This window comes from Salvia hispanica, chromosome 2 (genome assembly GCF_023119035.1).
Source record: "Salvia hispanica cultivar TCC Black 2014 chromosome 2, UniMelb_Shisp_WGS_1.0, whole genome shotgun sequence".
Classification (NCBI taxonomy): Eukaryota; Viridiplantae; Streptophyta; class Magnoliopsida; order Lamiales; family Lamiaceae; genus Salvia; species Salvia hispanica.
The window spans coordinates 1811070-1826554 of NC_062966.1; the positions used below are offsets into that span (position 1 = coordinate 1811070).

At 33.3% G+C, this 15485-nt stretch overlaps 2 protein-coding genes across 2 annotated transcripts; both read left to right on the plus strand.

Moving 5' to 3' along the window:
* Positions 1 to 1611: 1611 nt before the first annotated feature.
* LOC125205218 (stemmadenine O-acetyltransferase-like) lies at positions 1612 to 2763 on the plus strand. Its single transcript, XM_048104045.1, has one exon. The coding sequence runs from the start codon at positions 1612 to 1614 to the stop codon at positions 2761 to 2763; it is 1152 nt and encodes a 383-aa protein (XP_047960002.1).
* A 10059-nt stretch (positions 2764 to 12822) lies between these two features.
* On the plus strand, positions 12823 to 14712 carry LOC125207757 (vestitone reductase-like). The gene is made up of 4 exons (XM_048107234.1): positions 12823 to 13051; positions 13388 to 13912; positions 14188 to 14383; positions 14448 to 14712. Exons 1-4 carry the CDS (start codon positions 12928 to 12930, stop codon positions 14584 to 14586), a joined length of 984 nt encoding a protein of 327 aa, XP_047963191.1. The 5' UTR covers positions 12823 to 12927; the 3' UTR covers positions 14587 to 14712.
* Positions 14713 to 15485: the final 773 nt, after the last annotated feature.

Below are 15485 nucleotides of genomic sequence, written 5' to 3' on the forward strand. Positions count from 1 at the left end.
GTATATAAAATATGTCAATATAATACATGTAGAATATCATTCTTAAACAATGTGTTGATATTCTCAAAGCATTGTGTTGATATTTTCAAATCACTATTATTGACATTTTTCATCCAAAACTCTAATTTGGTAGTTTTTTTTATCTTTTTCAATTTATTTAATAAAAATGAAAATTATACGTTGCAAGTGTTAGACCACTAGATTTCTAAAATCCTATAATTTTAAATTAGTTGTAATTAGTAATTAAGGAGTGAGTTAGCAATTGATCGCACTCCTAACTTAGTAAATATAAACTTTATTATATAAGTAATATGGACATTTGTTATTTCAAAATGGAATTATATCAATAAGGATGTGTACATCAGTAGGAAATTGATGTTTCGTTTGTTTAATTATGGGAAAATTCAGATTTAATCTTATTGACTATAGTATATTGTTACAATTTAATCATAACTAATTTTTATTTATGGTTAGTTCAGATAGCTTTCAATTTTTTTTTGAATTTAAGTTTTACATGAATTACATTAATGGTCCTACTCTGCTATTCAATATCAGAAATCATACCATAAACATGCTAAAAATTAAACCGTATTATTTTAATCACCATCCATATTAATACTTTATCAAATTTCTATTGAATTTAAGATTTACATGAATTACATTATTGGTCCTACTCTGCTATTTCTATTAAATTTAAGATTTACATGAATTACATTAATGGTCCTACTCTGCTATTCAATATAAAAAATTATACAATAAACATATCAAAAATTAAACCTTATCATTTTAATCACCATCTATATTAAAATTTTATCACAAATTCTATACCTGATAACCGATATAATGAACGTGGGCATCCTTATCTTGTCATTAATATCTCATGTAAAACGCAATAATAAATTGTTGATTAATTATTCTATTCTTTATGCAAATATTTGTATGCAATAGTGAAGAACATATACTAGGACAATAAAGTACTCCATTTGTAACTTGTTAATAGAGGCATTTCTTTTCGGCATGGAGTTTAAAAATAGTGTGTTAAATTGATGGTGAAAAAAATAAGAGAGATGGAGAGAGAATAAAGTAAAAGGGATAATTACTTTTTGCGAAGAATAAAAATGACTAAATTAACTTAGAATTTTCCAAAATAGAAAAATGACTCTATTAACATGGAACAGAGCGAAATATTAAGTAGCCCTAACTAATCTTCAGTAGCAATTTATGATAGCCCAAAAATTAATTTCCCTACTCCTAGAGCTTACAAAAACTTATTATAAAAGGAAAAATAAAAATCAAGCCATTAAAGTATTAAGTAGCCCTAACTAATTTATGATATCCCAAAAAATTAATTTCCCTATTCCTAGAGCTAACAAAACTTACTTAGCTCTAAACTTACTATAAAAGGAAAATTAGAAATCAAGCTAATCGGTAACCAAAAATAGTACAAGAAAAAAGAAAATCAGAATGGAAATTAGCAATATTATTTCAGTGGAGAAAATAAAACCCTCTTCACCAACACCTCCTCACCTTAGAGTTTACAATATTTCTTTGCTAGATCAGGCTTCGGTTGCTTCATACGTACCCGTAGCTTTATACTACTTGGGAAACGACATGAGTGACAAAATACAACATCTAAAGGAGTCACTATCTCAAACTCTGGTCACCTTCTATCCCTTTGCCGGAATTATCAGAGATGCTCTCTCTGCAGACTGCAACGACCAAGGCCTTCCATTCTTCGTCGCCAAAGTGAAGGCTCGATTGAGCGATTTTCTACAAAACCCTAATGTTGAATTGACGAAAAAGTTCTTTCCTAGAGAGGAGAAATTGCCAGGTCCGGGTGATAGTGTAATGTTGATTCAGTTGAACTGTTTCGACTGCGGTAGCATAGCCTTGTGTATCAAGTTTAATCATATAATTGCAGACATGGGTTCAGCCTCGACATTTCTCCAACGTTGGGCAGCCAATGCACAGGGATTAGGGTTTGCTCCCTTGAATTGTGTAGCTCAATCTTCCTTTCCACAAAAGCCCTCACTGCCAAACAACTTAACACCAATTAACTTGCTAGGAAAATACTTGAGCGCCGGGAAGTTTATGTGGAGAAGGTACGTTTTCGATGCTTCTGCCTTATCCATTCTCAAGGCCCAAATGAGTAGCTCTAGCCCTAGCTCCACGGTGTCGCGAGTGAATGTGGTGACCGCTGTGATGTTAAAATGCTTCTTGGAGACGGTGGCCGCCGAGAAAGATGTGAAACCTGTGGTAATGACTCAAGGGGTCAACCTTCGGAGAAGGGTGACGCCCCCATTTCCAGATGATAGTTTTGGTAATTTAGTGTGGCCGGCAGTGAGCTTGTGGAGAAACCCTGAGGAAAAGGAGTTGACAGAACTGGTGAGGGAGGTGAAAAAGGGGATAGAAAAAATAGATGGTGAGTTTGTGAGCCGATTGGGGAGCGATGGTGTGTATGAACTTTTGGAGGCGCTTAGGAATGAGATGCCTCAAGAAGGTACTTGGCTTGCTTTCACCAGTTGGGCAAATATTGGTCTTTCCGAGGTTGATTTTGGGTGGGGGAAACCTGTGTGGATGTCAGGCTACATTCCGCAATACTATGAATCTGAAACTATGATTGGAGGTAATTTTGTCATCTTATTGGATTCCAATTGCGGAGGAATAGAGGCTTGGTCGATTCTTAATGAAAAATATATTGCAGGGTTTGAGAAAAATGATCATATTCGAAAATATGCTCGTTTTAACCCTAGTGTTATTTGAAACGTTTTTACCATACCATGAATAAGTTATGTTGTAACATTGTAAGTTCAATAGGAAAAAATAATAGTATACTATAACCCTAAGTGAGATTTGAACTAATAAGTCTTACTTGATTTGACATATGAGATTGTAATAAAAATTATTTTTCTTTGATCCAAATTTTATTTTCTTTGTTTGTTAGATAAAGTAAGCAAAATAAAATAAAATAAAACCATGCCAACATAATTTAAAGCAACAATTATTGCCGGCATCATCAATATCTTCCCCGATATATTTTGTTATACTTTGTATATTATTCAAACATTTTACGTTGAATGCGGCTAATTTCTTGACAATTGAAGATAACTAATAGTTTCTTCACTTTTGTTGTAGAACCAAGCTAATTTTTGTTGTAGAACCAAGCTAATATGTAAAGAAAATTTTATTTAATGCTACTTGAGATTATATATGTCACGTCAATATCAATTTAGATTCATGTAGCACCAAAACAACACTAAGAGTTTATCAATGGCCTGAAAACCCGCATGAGAAACATTATAGGAGTACAAAATCTAAAAGTTTATCAATTATCTATTCTTGAAGTTAGCACGAAAAAGTAAAAATTGCTATAAGTTCAATATATTAGTGGCTATTAATTTAATGCTCCACACTGTCCCACTCAAAACGTTCATCTTTTATATTTAAAAAATAAATATTTTTCTTCTTCCCCTCTTTTTAATATTCAACTAGTTTTTCTCTATACTTATGTCACCTAATATCTCCTCTTAAAATCTCGTGCCACTCAAGAATGTGTACATCTTGAGTGGGACAAAAGAAGTATTTTTTATTCAATAATTTACAACCGTAAAACCAAATAAAAAGAAAGAATAACAAGAAAAATGATGTAATTAGAAAGAATTAAGAGTAAAAATAGAAAATTTACGGAAATTGAAATTAAAAAATGATACCCATTGAATGATTGAAAATCATTTCGCTTACGCCTAAATGGTGCATATTAGTGAATATAGGCAATAGACAAAGATCTTTTGCTTTTTATAGCTCTTGGGGATGTACTTGTCGTAAATTCCTGTCTTGAACTGCTCTCAAGTTAGGCTCTATAATTGATGCGGGATCATTGTCTTCTTGCGGGCCTCCCACCAGTAATCTGCTGACCCAGTCATTTGGAGTGATGCACAAATCAAACGCTCCTTGTATGTGCACTGCAGTAAGTCAATCAGGCGCTCTAGCGTACGTATCCACGCTTCTGCTTCTGCGGGGTCGCCTCTTCCGTCAAATGTTGGCGGGTTCTTCTTCAGAAAAGTGTTCACGATCGTCCTATCCACCATTGGGCCAGGTGGGGGAGAAGGTGATCGAGGTGGAGATGGTGGCCGGGTGTTTGCTCGCTGTTCTTCAACCTTGGGTCGCGGCCCTCTACCACGTCCCCCTTCCTCTTTTTCTTCCTCGGGGTCGTCCAGCTAGCATTGGCGCCATTCTATATCGATAAAACATTTCTTTAAAAGTTACTATTGTTGGAAAGATTAAATGATTAAGAAGTAAAAGAACTTTATTTTACACCAACAAATATCACTAGCTTCTACTAAAGACAGGAAGTAGCAGACAAACATATATCTATCTATATATATATATATAGGGTAGTGATAAAATGCAAACTTATATATTGTACAAACTCAAAACTCCTCAACACAGCTTCAACACAGTTTCAATACAATATCAACACAGTGTAAAATTTCAAGATTTTAATGTCAACACAGTATCAACACAATATCAACACAACATCAATCATTAACTACCGTTGAAATTCTGTTGAAATTTTCCCTGTTGATGTTTTTTTGTGATCTGTTGACATTTTTCAATGATCCAGATCATAGTTTTGAGTTTTGTACAATATTTAGAGTTTTCATTTGATCACATTCCTACATATATATATATATATATATATATATATATATATATATATATATATGGTCTTGTTAGGATGAGATTTTTGGGCATAATTGAAAAATGAGATGCAATCTCAGCCACTAATTCACAAGATTAACTAAATGTCAACCACTATCTCATTATGTCAGCACAGAGGTATAATTGTCTTTTCATTAAATTGTATTTGAAATCATTTTCTAAAATCCTCCCTAAAACTCTAGCTGCAAAGTCTTTAAATCTTCAAATCTTCAACATTCAAATCTTCAAATCTTCAACATTCAAATCTTCAATTCATCAAATCTTCAACATTCTAATCTTCAAATCATCAACATTCAAATTTTAAAAACTCTTCAACATTCAAATCTTCAAATCTTCAACATTCAAATCTTCAAATCTTCAAATCTTCAGCATTCAATAAAACAACACTTATTAAAATGTCAACAACTAAAAAATAACACTTACAATTCACATATCAATCGAGAATATCGAATGTCAACAACTAACAAATAACACTTACAATTCACATATCAATACAGAGAATATCGAATGTCTTCAACTCATATTAAAATGTCAACAACTAAAAAATAACACTTACAATTCACATATCAATCGAGAATATCGAATGTCAACAACTCGTATTAAAATGTCAACAACTAACAAATAACAATTATTATTCACATATCAATATCGAGAATATTGAATGTCAACAACTCATATTAAAATGTCAACAACTAACAATTAACACTTACAATTCACATATCAATCGAGAATATTGAATGTCAACAACTCGTATTAAAATGTCAACAACTAACAAATAACACTTACAATTCACATATCAATACCGAGAATATCGAATGTCAACAACTCGTATTAAAATGTCAACAACTAACAATTAACACTTACAATTCACATATCAATCGAGAATATTGAATGTCAACAACTCGTATTAAAATGTCAACAACTAACAAATAACACTTACTATTCACATATCAATATAGAGAATATCGAATGTCAACAAATCGTATTAAAATGTCAACAACTAACAAATAATACTTATAATTCACATATCAATACCGAGAATATCGAATGTCAACAACTCGTATTAAAATGTCAACAACTAAAAAATACTCCCTCCGTCCCGCTTTAGCAGTCCCATTGACTTTTCTGCCCTCTTTTTGTAAAAATGATAAAAAAAATAGTTAAAGAGGATAAATGGTAAATTAAGAGAGAGAATAATATAGAGAAGAGTCTTATCTACATTATTGTCTCTCTTACTTTACCATTTATCCACTTTAACTATTTTTTATTATTTTTACAAAAAGAGGTTAGAAAAGTCAATGGGACTGCTAAAGCGGGACGAAGGGAGTAACACTTACAATTCACATATCAATATCGAGAATATCGAATGTCAACAACTCGTATTAAAATGTCAATAACTAACAAATAACACTTACTATTCACATATCAATACCGAGAATATCGAATGTCAACAACTCGTATTAACAGGATTAGTCCAAAACAATCCTGGAAAAGTCCAAAGCATTAGATGGAGAAAACAATATACAATCATACATAATCCTGTATGATTGAGAAAACAATCATACACAGCCAAGAGAAAACTCAAGCTTAATAACAAAACTGAGGATGAACATAAGAATAATAAAAAAAAAAGCCCCACAATCCTCTCACTATGTAACATCTGCACAAAGTCAAAAATCAAAATCAACTGCTCTCCGCATATTTTATCAACAGGATTCTAATCAACACTCGCGACTAAGATATTAGTGTGAATGATCAGTATGAGTTTAAGCCTTTGGGCAAAATACAACGACTAAAACCTAAATCTCGAAAATCGTAGATGATTGAGGAAAGTCAAAGCAGATATCGACCTATCACGAGCTAAATCAACAATCTCCAACAATCATAGCTTCAAACCACAGCTTTAGTATAGCAAATATGATCAGTAGAACAGAAAACTAAAACTGCAAGCCATCATCAACAAAAAACAAAAAAAAAAATGGAAAGAAACATCATCTATGTAGGCCTTGAGCTCAACCAGTGTAAAAGCAAACAAAAAAAAGTAAAGGCTACATATAATTAAGACTCGTGGTAGAACAAAAATAGATGATTAAGAAGTTTTCACAAAATAGATGATGAAGATTGGAATTCAAACCTTGGTAACTCAGAGCTTCAAAAGCAGTGTAGTCGTGAGAGGTTTTCAAGTTTTAACCGCCACGTCACGTCACGTCACGGTGACTCAATTCGCCGGCGACGAATCGCGTCATTCCGCTCCTGCAAACCGATCGCTTTACGAATCACAGCCTTTCGGCACGCCCTCACACCGAGATCCACGCCGCGGATCAAATCCAGCTTCAGCAGCAGAGACATCAGGCTCTCGCTCATCAGCAGCCGCTCCTTCGCGTCCGTCTTCAGCAATTCCACGGTTTCGCGCCTCTTCAGCCTCTGCTCGATCTGATCCACCTCGATTTTTATCTCCTTCATCTTCCGCAGTCTCTTCCTCGCCAAAAACCCCCTCAAAACCTTCTAAATCTTCACGGCCGACTCCGTCCGATCTAATCTCTCGTATCCTGGAAATTGAACCAGAATCCGAACTCCAGCTCCGACGACGAGCATAGCCGCGACGAAAAGCCGAATTGGCGCGGCTTTGGTCGCTGGCATGATTGATCGGAGATATTCAAAACCAGAGATTTGTGTGTGATTGTGATCTAATCAAATTAGGAGAAAGAGGCCGCCGGCGGTTTGGAAGCCGAATTCCTCCTCCGCCTGGTCGAGGAGGGCGACGAAGACCGGAAAATTGAGGAAGCGAGTTGGATTTGGGGGAGAGCAGAGGGGGAGAGCAATGACATGAAAATACCATTCTACCCTTTCATAATAAATTAATCTAAAAATATTTATTATGGGGCAAAATCTGGACCACTCATTTAATAAAAATGAGTGGCTGATATTGCATCTCATTTCTCAATTACCCTGAAAAATCTCAATTGATCATGAACCAATATATATATATATAGGGGTGCATTACCCTCCTTATCACCCCCTAGTATAAAACATAGAACTAATATAAGCCCTTGGATCTATTAATCTAATGGCTTTGATTTAAAGAATCGCCGTACATTATTATACCAGTTTCGTACATTAAGGGCAATTTGGGTATATTACTGTTACATCATTTATATAGATTAGTACATTAACTTAATGTATACATTAATGTGTTAATAATGTACATTAATGTGTTTTAATGTATATGCCCCTTCTACGTAATGTAGGTTATAATATTTTTACTAATTGACGAAAGTTATATCCATTCCCCAAGGGTTTAGTAATCTATGAGGTTAGGGTGTAGTACTGACTCAATAACACAACGTTCACTAGGGTAATCTTGTGGATACTATACCCTAGCCCTATGGATGAGTTAACCCTAGGGGACTGGATCTAACTTCCATCGGTTAGTGAACTTATGTTAATATGATGGTACTACACCCTAGCCCGATGGACTACTAAACCCTTGGTGAATGATGTTAACTTTGGGCCCGATGTGTAATGCGATGCTACATTATCATGGGTATATCATACATTATCATAGGTATATCGTGCATTATCACGGGTATTTCGTACATCACTCTCCAACGGGGTATGAATTTGTGAATTTGTGGATGCTATATAGTATAGCTTCCATCCGCGAATTCATACCCCGGTACATTATCATGAGTATATCGTACATTATCATCGGTATATCGTGCATTATCACTGGTATTTCGTACATCACTTTCCGTCGGGGTATGGATTTCTGAATTTGTGGATGCTATATAGTATAGCTTCCATCCGCGAATTCATACCCCGGTACATTATCATGAGTATATCATACATTATCATCGGTATATCGTGCATTATCACGGGTATTTCGTACATCACTCTCCGACGGGGTATGGATTTGTGAATTTGTGGATGCTATATAGTATAGCTTCAATCCGCAAATTCATACCCCGGTACATTATCATGAGTATATCGTACATTATCATCGGTATATCGTGCATTATCACGGGTAGTTCGTACATCACTCTCCGACGGGGTATGGATTTGTGAATTTGTGGATGCTATATAGTATAGCTTCCATCCGCGAATTCATACCCCGGTACATTATCATGGGTATGTTGTACATTAAAGCTTGAGAATTGTACATTAGTATACAATTTTCATACATTAACATTATGTACTAATAGAACATAATGTACAAATATAACAACATCATGTACCGAAATCATGTACAATTGTGCTTTATCATTTTTACCCTTTTTGATTATTTTATTAATTTTTAAATTCCACGTGGCTTCCATATCAACCATCAGATCACACCTAATCAATGGATGAGATTAGTTTTCCTTTTTAACAGATTTTTACACATTAATCTGAATACACGCCTATATATATATATATATATGTGGGGATGTGATCAATTGCTAACTAATTATCAATCCAAAATTGAGACCAATTTTTAACCATTAGATTAGAAGATCTTGTGGTTGATATAATGCCAAGTGTAATATATTTTAAATTTAAATAATTATTAATTAAATTAAAAGGGTATTAATGTCAAATCCTATATGTAGTAATTATAACTAACTACTTTCTCTCGTCCTCAAAATCATCTCAAATTTTTAAATTTACGTAGCTCTCTCAATTTAAATTATTTTTTCGCAAAAAATATATCAAATTAAGATAATTTAATAAGGATTCCAACGAGATCTCAATTGCATATGTTCCGACAATGTTCGGGTGATGAAATTTGATAAATTATATTTCAATTTTCGTACATGTTGATAAGCAGCTTTTATCAACAAATGCAACAAAAAATCTCAATATATTGTAGGCAAAATCTCAATATTATGCATGTCCAATCTCAATAAAAATGTTTTCATATTTTCTTGTCCTTGTGTTGATATTCTAATGTCATATTGTTGATATTTGTAATACACAATGTTGATATAAAAAAACACTCATGAAAATTATCATATGATAACATAATGACGATATTACCCTTTTGTTGATATTTTGTCTACTATTTATTGAGATTTGTGAGCTTTAATCTCATCCACTCATTTTAAAATCCAAGGGTGGAGATTTAGTCTTGATTTTGGATTAGGGTGCTATAAGCATTAGAATAGGACCCTATATATATGAACATATATTCTCTTTAGATAAATATAATATGATTATTTAATTAATTGATATGTGACAATAATTAATTGATAGTCAATTAATTAAGGTAAAATGTGTCTTATACCAAATAATGTATAATACTAAAAAATCCAATTCTATTTAGGATTCTATCGCATGTCACGTATGTGAGACATAAAATTACATTGTTGTTCCTCTGTGGTGGCTAGCTTAATTTGTATACGGCCGCATCAGACCATCTGATCATATTTACTTTTATAAGTATCAATCCCGTGCAGTTCATGACTAGTTGAATTTTCTTCGCACAAAATTGAAAATGTTAATTAAGTAAATAAAATAATTAAAGATAAAATTATATTCCCTTCATCTAAAGATAAATGTCACATTCGGATGGTGACATGAAATTTTATGAGATATTATTTTACGGAGTACATATTAAGTGGATAAAGAAAATATAATATCTTATGAAACAAACTAAAAAGAAAAGTGTAATACGAAATATCGTACTTTAGCACGAAAGGAATATAAATAATCACAAATATATATAGAATTTATTAATATACAAACCAAGGGGAGTGATCAATTGCTAACTCATCATTTAATTGCTAACTACAACTAATTTAAGGTCACATGATTTTAAAAAACGTGTGGTCTACAATTTGCCATGTGTAATTTTCGTTTTTATTAATTAAATCGAAAAAAATTAAAAAAAAAACGCCAAATTAGGGTTTTGGATGAAAATGTCAATATAATGTTTCGAAAATATCAACACAATGCTTTGAGAATGTCAACACAAATTTAGGATTGACATTGTATATGCTTTATATTGACATATCTTAGCTGTATTGACATTAGCGCTGTGTACGAATAATACGAAAATTCTAGATTTTTTTTTCAAATTTTGACGTCGGAACATATGCATGTAGTATATCGTTGGAATCCTTATAAAATTATCTTTAATTTGATATATGTTATATGAATTTAAAGTTTTGGGATTTCTTTTAAAAGTTAGTTATAACTAACTTGACATTAATACCCCTATTGATTTTTATTGGAATTAATCATATAGCCTTATTGACGTTTTTTTTATCGTATTGACATTTTGTGGTTAATGATCTAAACCTTTAATTTGAATATCTAATGGCTATTATTGAGTTGTAGTTAGCAATTAAGCATTGACTTAGCAATATAACACTCCCCTACAAACCAATTCCGTTTATTACTAAGGGTGACTATATTATTAATTTATTTTTGGTAAATGTTGGAAAACCAAAATAGCTTTCCATCAACGTTTATTACTAAGCGTGATTATATTATTAATTATTTTTGGTTAAGTATAGAAAAATCAAAATAGCTTCCGGACGATCGTCTTGGTGATTATTTTTGGTGCTTTTGAAATGAAAAAAGTGATATTCATGATTGAATTAATTACACGTCTCATCAATCCCAATCCCTTTAATTAGTAATCTATTAAATTAAGAGTAAACTTCAAAAATAGTCCTTGGACGATGGGTTTATCTCGTCCATAGTCCCTCGACTTTAAAAATATTGTCAGTAGTCCTTGGACTATACGTTTATTCGAAATTGGTCCTTTTGAAAAAAAAATTGGTACGAAAATGCCCTTATGGGGGGTTTTGAGGGATTTGGATAATTTGGTATTCTTACACTTTTAACATTTTAAATATGATATTATTTCAGTTATGTACTAAATCTGATATATATCAAAATTATCATTCTTTTTCTCCTTTGTCATCCTTCACTTTGAAGTCTAGGGACTATGGACGAGATAAACCCATAGTCCAGGGACCATTTTTGAAGTTCACCGATATTAATATTGAATAATTCAATTAATTGAAAATCGATTAACATTAGATCATTAACAAACTTCATTAATAAAAAATACATACTATCAAAATGCAATCAAGAAATGAAAAATTTAATAAAAAAAGGGAATCTAGAATCGTCTGTGCTTATGCAGCTCTGCCCATCCACCGCCCCACTCGTCCATGCTCTAGTTGACTTCATCTTCACCGGTCATCATCTCTAATATTATCATTTTACGTCGGCACAATCTTCTCCATTAGGCCAGTCTGTTCCTATCTATAGGTAAGAAGTTCAAATAAAAATCAATTGCAAATCCTATATTGCAATTTCGAGAAATATTTGGTGATATTCATTCCCTATAACTTTGGAGGATATGTGCCATGGCTAGCCATTTTTATTTTTTTTTTCATTCTTGGAAATTTTTTCGTTCTTGGAATTATTTATAGAGATTTGTTTGTTTCATACAATATTAAAATTGGCTTAAGAGTCACTTCAATGCAATTGACCCTTCTTATTCCTATGTTAATGAGCATTGGTTGTAAAATGAATAGAAGACTAATGTATTAAGGCTATTCGATTCAACTAACTCTTCTTATTTTTTCTATTGTACTCAATTCTATGTTTTTTTGTTTTATACTCTCCCGTCCTAAAAATATAAACCATCTTGTTAATGACAAAGGTTTCAATATATAATTAGTAAAGTAGAAAAAAGATAAAATAATAATAATAATAAAAAAAAACATGGTGGAAAAGGTAGTGAATGGAGTGATATGAATTGTGGATCTATATTATAAATGGTGTATAATTACTATTTATTGAAAACTGAAATAACCGAATTAACTCGTTCATGATTTCCAGTCACCCCGTTCAATTTTGCCAATTCGAATGAGCTCAATGATCATGTAATTTGTTGGACCAGAGAACTTGTTTATTCATTGACGAACCGATATCTTTTTCAGCTATCATAATGAAAACACCTTTAACAACTATCATCATGATAACAACTTTAACCTCTTTTGTCAACTATGTCTATCATCAATATAACACCTTTAACCTCTTTTGTAAATACAAAACATAATAGACAAAAAAGTAGTTCACACGTCGAGGTCTAGTGCGAGAGAGTGAGGCCATTTCAGTTTAAATTTTGTTCGGATATAAAATACAGTCCACAACTTACGTACTTCTTGATAAACTGAAGCAAACCACACGGATAGATACAGAGGAATGGAAGAGAGCAAGGGAATAGTGTGTGTAACTGGCGGAACAGGCTTTGTGGCGTCATGGCTTATAAAGAGCCTTCTTCAACATGGCTACTCCGTCAACGCTACGGTTAGGACCCAAATATCTGGTAAGGGGTGTTCAGTTTGCAAGATTGTATCACATATTAAATATGTAGTGTGTTTGAATTCATGAGATTCAATCCATAATTTAATCCTAGATGGATAATTATGAGATAATTAATCATAGCTAACCCCTTATGACCAATATAATCTCACTAACACAATCCTAGATTGTATCTTGATATTATTTTATCTAGGAAACCAAACACTAACTAAGTATATAACTTAATTTGGATCGGATAGGCTAAATTACTTGGTTTTTTTTTGCCAATGATTCCAACTTTTAGAGTAATTGATGGTACTAATATACTGAAATTGCTAGAATTATTACGATTCAATTTCAGGAGTGAAGAAGGACCTTAGCTTCCTTACAAACTTACCTAATGCCCGTGAGAGACTCCACATATTCAACGCCGATTTCGAAAATCCAGATAGTTTCAGAGCTGCAATTGAAGGATGTGTAGGAGTTTTCCACGTTGCTCACCCCATAAACTTCCAAGGGGAAGAAAGCGTTGAATCAATCACCCATAAATGCGTTGAGGCAACTTTAGGAATTCTCAGAGCTTGCCTCGACTCAAAGACGGTGAAGCGAGTAGTCTACACGTCCAGCCTGTCGAGCGTAGTTGCAAGGGAGAAGCTTCCGCAAGTGTTGGACGAGGATGTGTGGACCGATGTGGATTTCGCAACAAAATTGGAGTTGGGTTTTGCTTCCTACATTGTTTCAAAGACGGCCACTGAGAGGGCCGCTCTTGAGTTCGCGGAGAAGCATGGTATGGACCTAGTCACTGTGGTCCCGTGCTGGATTCACGGCCCCTTCGTCTGCCCTTTCTTGCCTGGATCCGTGTGGTCATCTCTTGCTCTGTTTCTCGGTAAAAATGCTACTCATAACATGATTGATTTTGGTTTTAAGTTTAAGAATGTGTATATATGTGTTGGCTAAGGTGTCGTTCAGTTGCTATGACTCATTGGATTAAGTTGTGAGATTCAGTCTTATGAACCAAACATAATACTAGTTCAGTTGCTATGACTCATTATCATATAATGATATATTTAGGATTAAGTTGTGAGATTCAGTGTCATGAACCAAACATAACACATATTCTCAAACAAAACACGCCCTAAGGCTATTGTGTTTCCTCTGCAGGTAATGAGAAGCAGTTCAAGTATAATAAGGTTACACCTATGGTGCATACAGACGACGTAGCTAGAGCGCATATACACCTCTTTGAGCATCCCGGAGCTAAAGGGAGGTACCTTTGCTCGTCCGTTGAAGTTAAGTACGAGTATCTGTGCGAGTTTCTTGGAAGGAGGTATCCGCAGTTTCAAATGCTGAGTCCAGAGTAAGTTTTTGCAGAATCCGTATTTTCCTCGATTCGGGACAAAACTCATCTGATTTCTTTCCAGGTCTCTATGTGATCCTGAAGTTCCATTCACAAGCATTTCATCAAAGAAATTGTTGGAAACAGGCTTCAGCTATAAGTATGGACTTGAGGAAATGTACGATGAGGCAATTGCATGTTGCAAAACCAAGGGCTTTCTGTGATCTGTTTTATTGCATTTCTTTCATCTTCTCATACAGTATGTTTATTGTGTATATGTACTTAGTTTATTACAATGATATTATGTTTTAGCAAAAGGAATGTTTATGAGAACGACCTAAGTTTACATACCTTTTCTTTGAAACAATCCTTTCCAAGTTATAGTGTATATGCATCAAACCACATTTTAACAATTAATTGGTCTGAGGAAACGGAAAAATGTAAAATGAAAATCGTAAAAAAATGTTTAAGGGATAATCGAGAACAGAGGTATTCCATGTGCCAAATTTTATCGGGCTTAGAATGGGATCATTTTCAAATACTATAAAGTACTAAGGGCATGCTTGGTATTATAGAATGGAATGGAGGTTGGAATGGAATGAAGATATGAATGAAATGTCAATTTTTTTGGATTTCTTTTGCATTTTCATTCACTCACTCATTCATTCCATCACACCAAATAAATGAATAGAATGGAAGTAGGATTCATATTCCATTCCATCATACCAAGAAGCCCCTAAGATCTTTCACCAATACGCCCTCCGTCCTATAAACATAGCCATTTTTAGGATATAAAAATAGACGTATTATGATGACACAAATTTTAATGTGCAGTAATTAGTAAAATTTCCTCCTTCATTCCATGTTAATCTAGTCATTTTTATATTTTGAAAAGTTTTAAAATAATTGAATCATTTTTATTTTTGACAAAAAGTAATTATTTCTTCCCTTTTCTTTCTTTATTAATCAATCATATAATACACTATTCGTAAAGTCCTTGCAAAATAAAATATCTTAACTAAATTAACAATGAATGGTGGGAATACTAAAGATAAAAAGAAAATTGTATGAACATTGTTAGATGACTATCTCGATATTTCTGGCCTAATGTCATGCGGTGTTG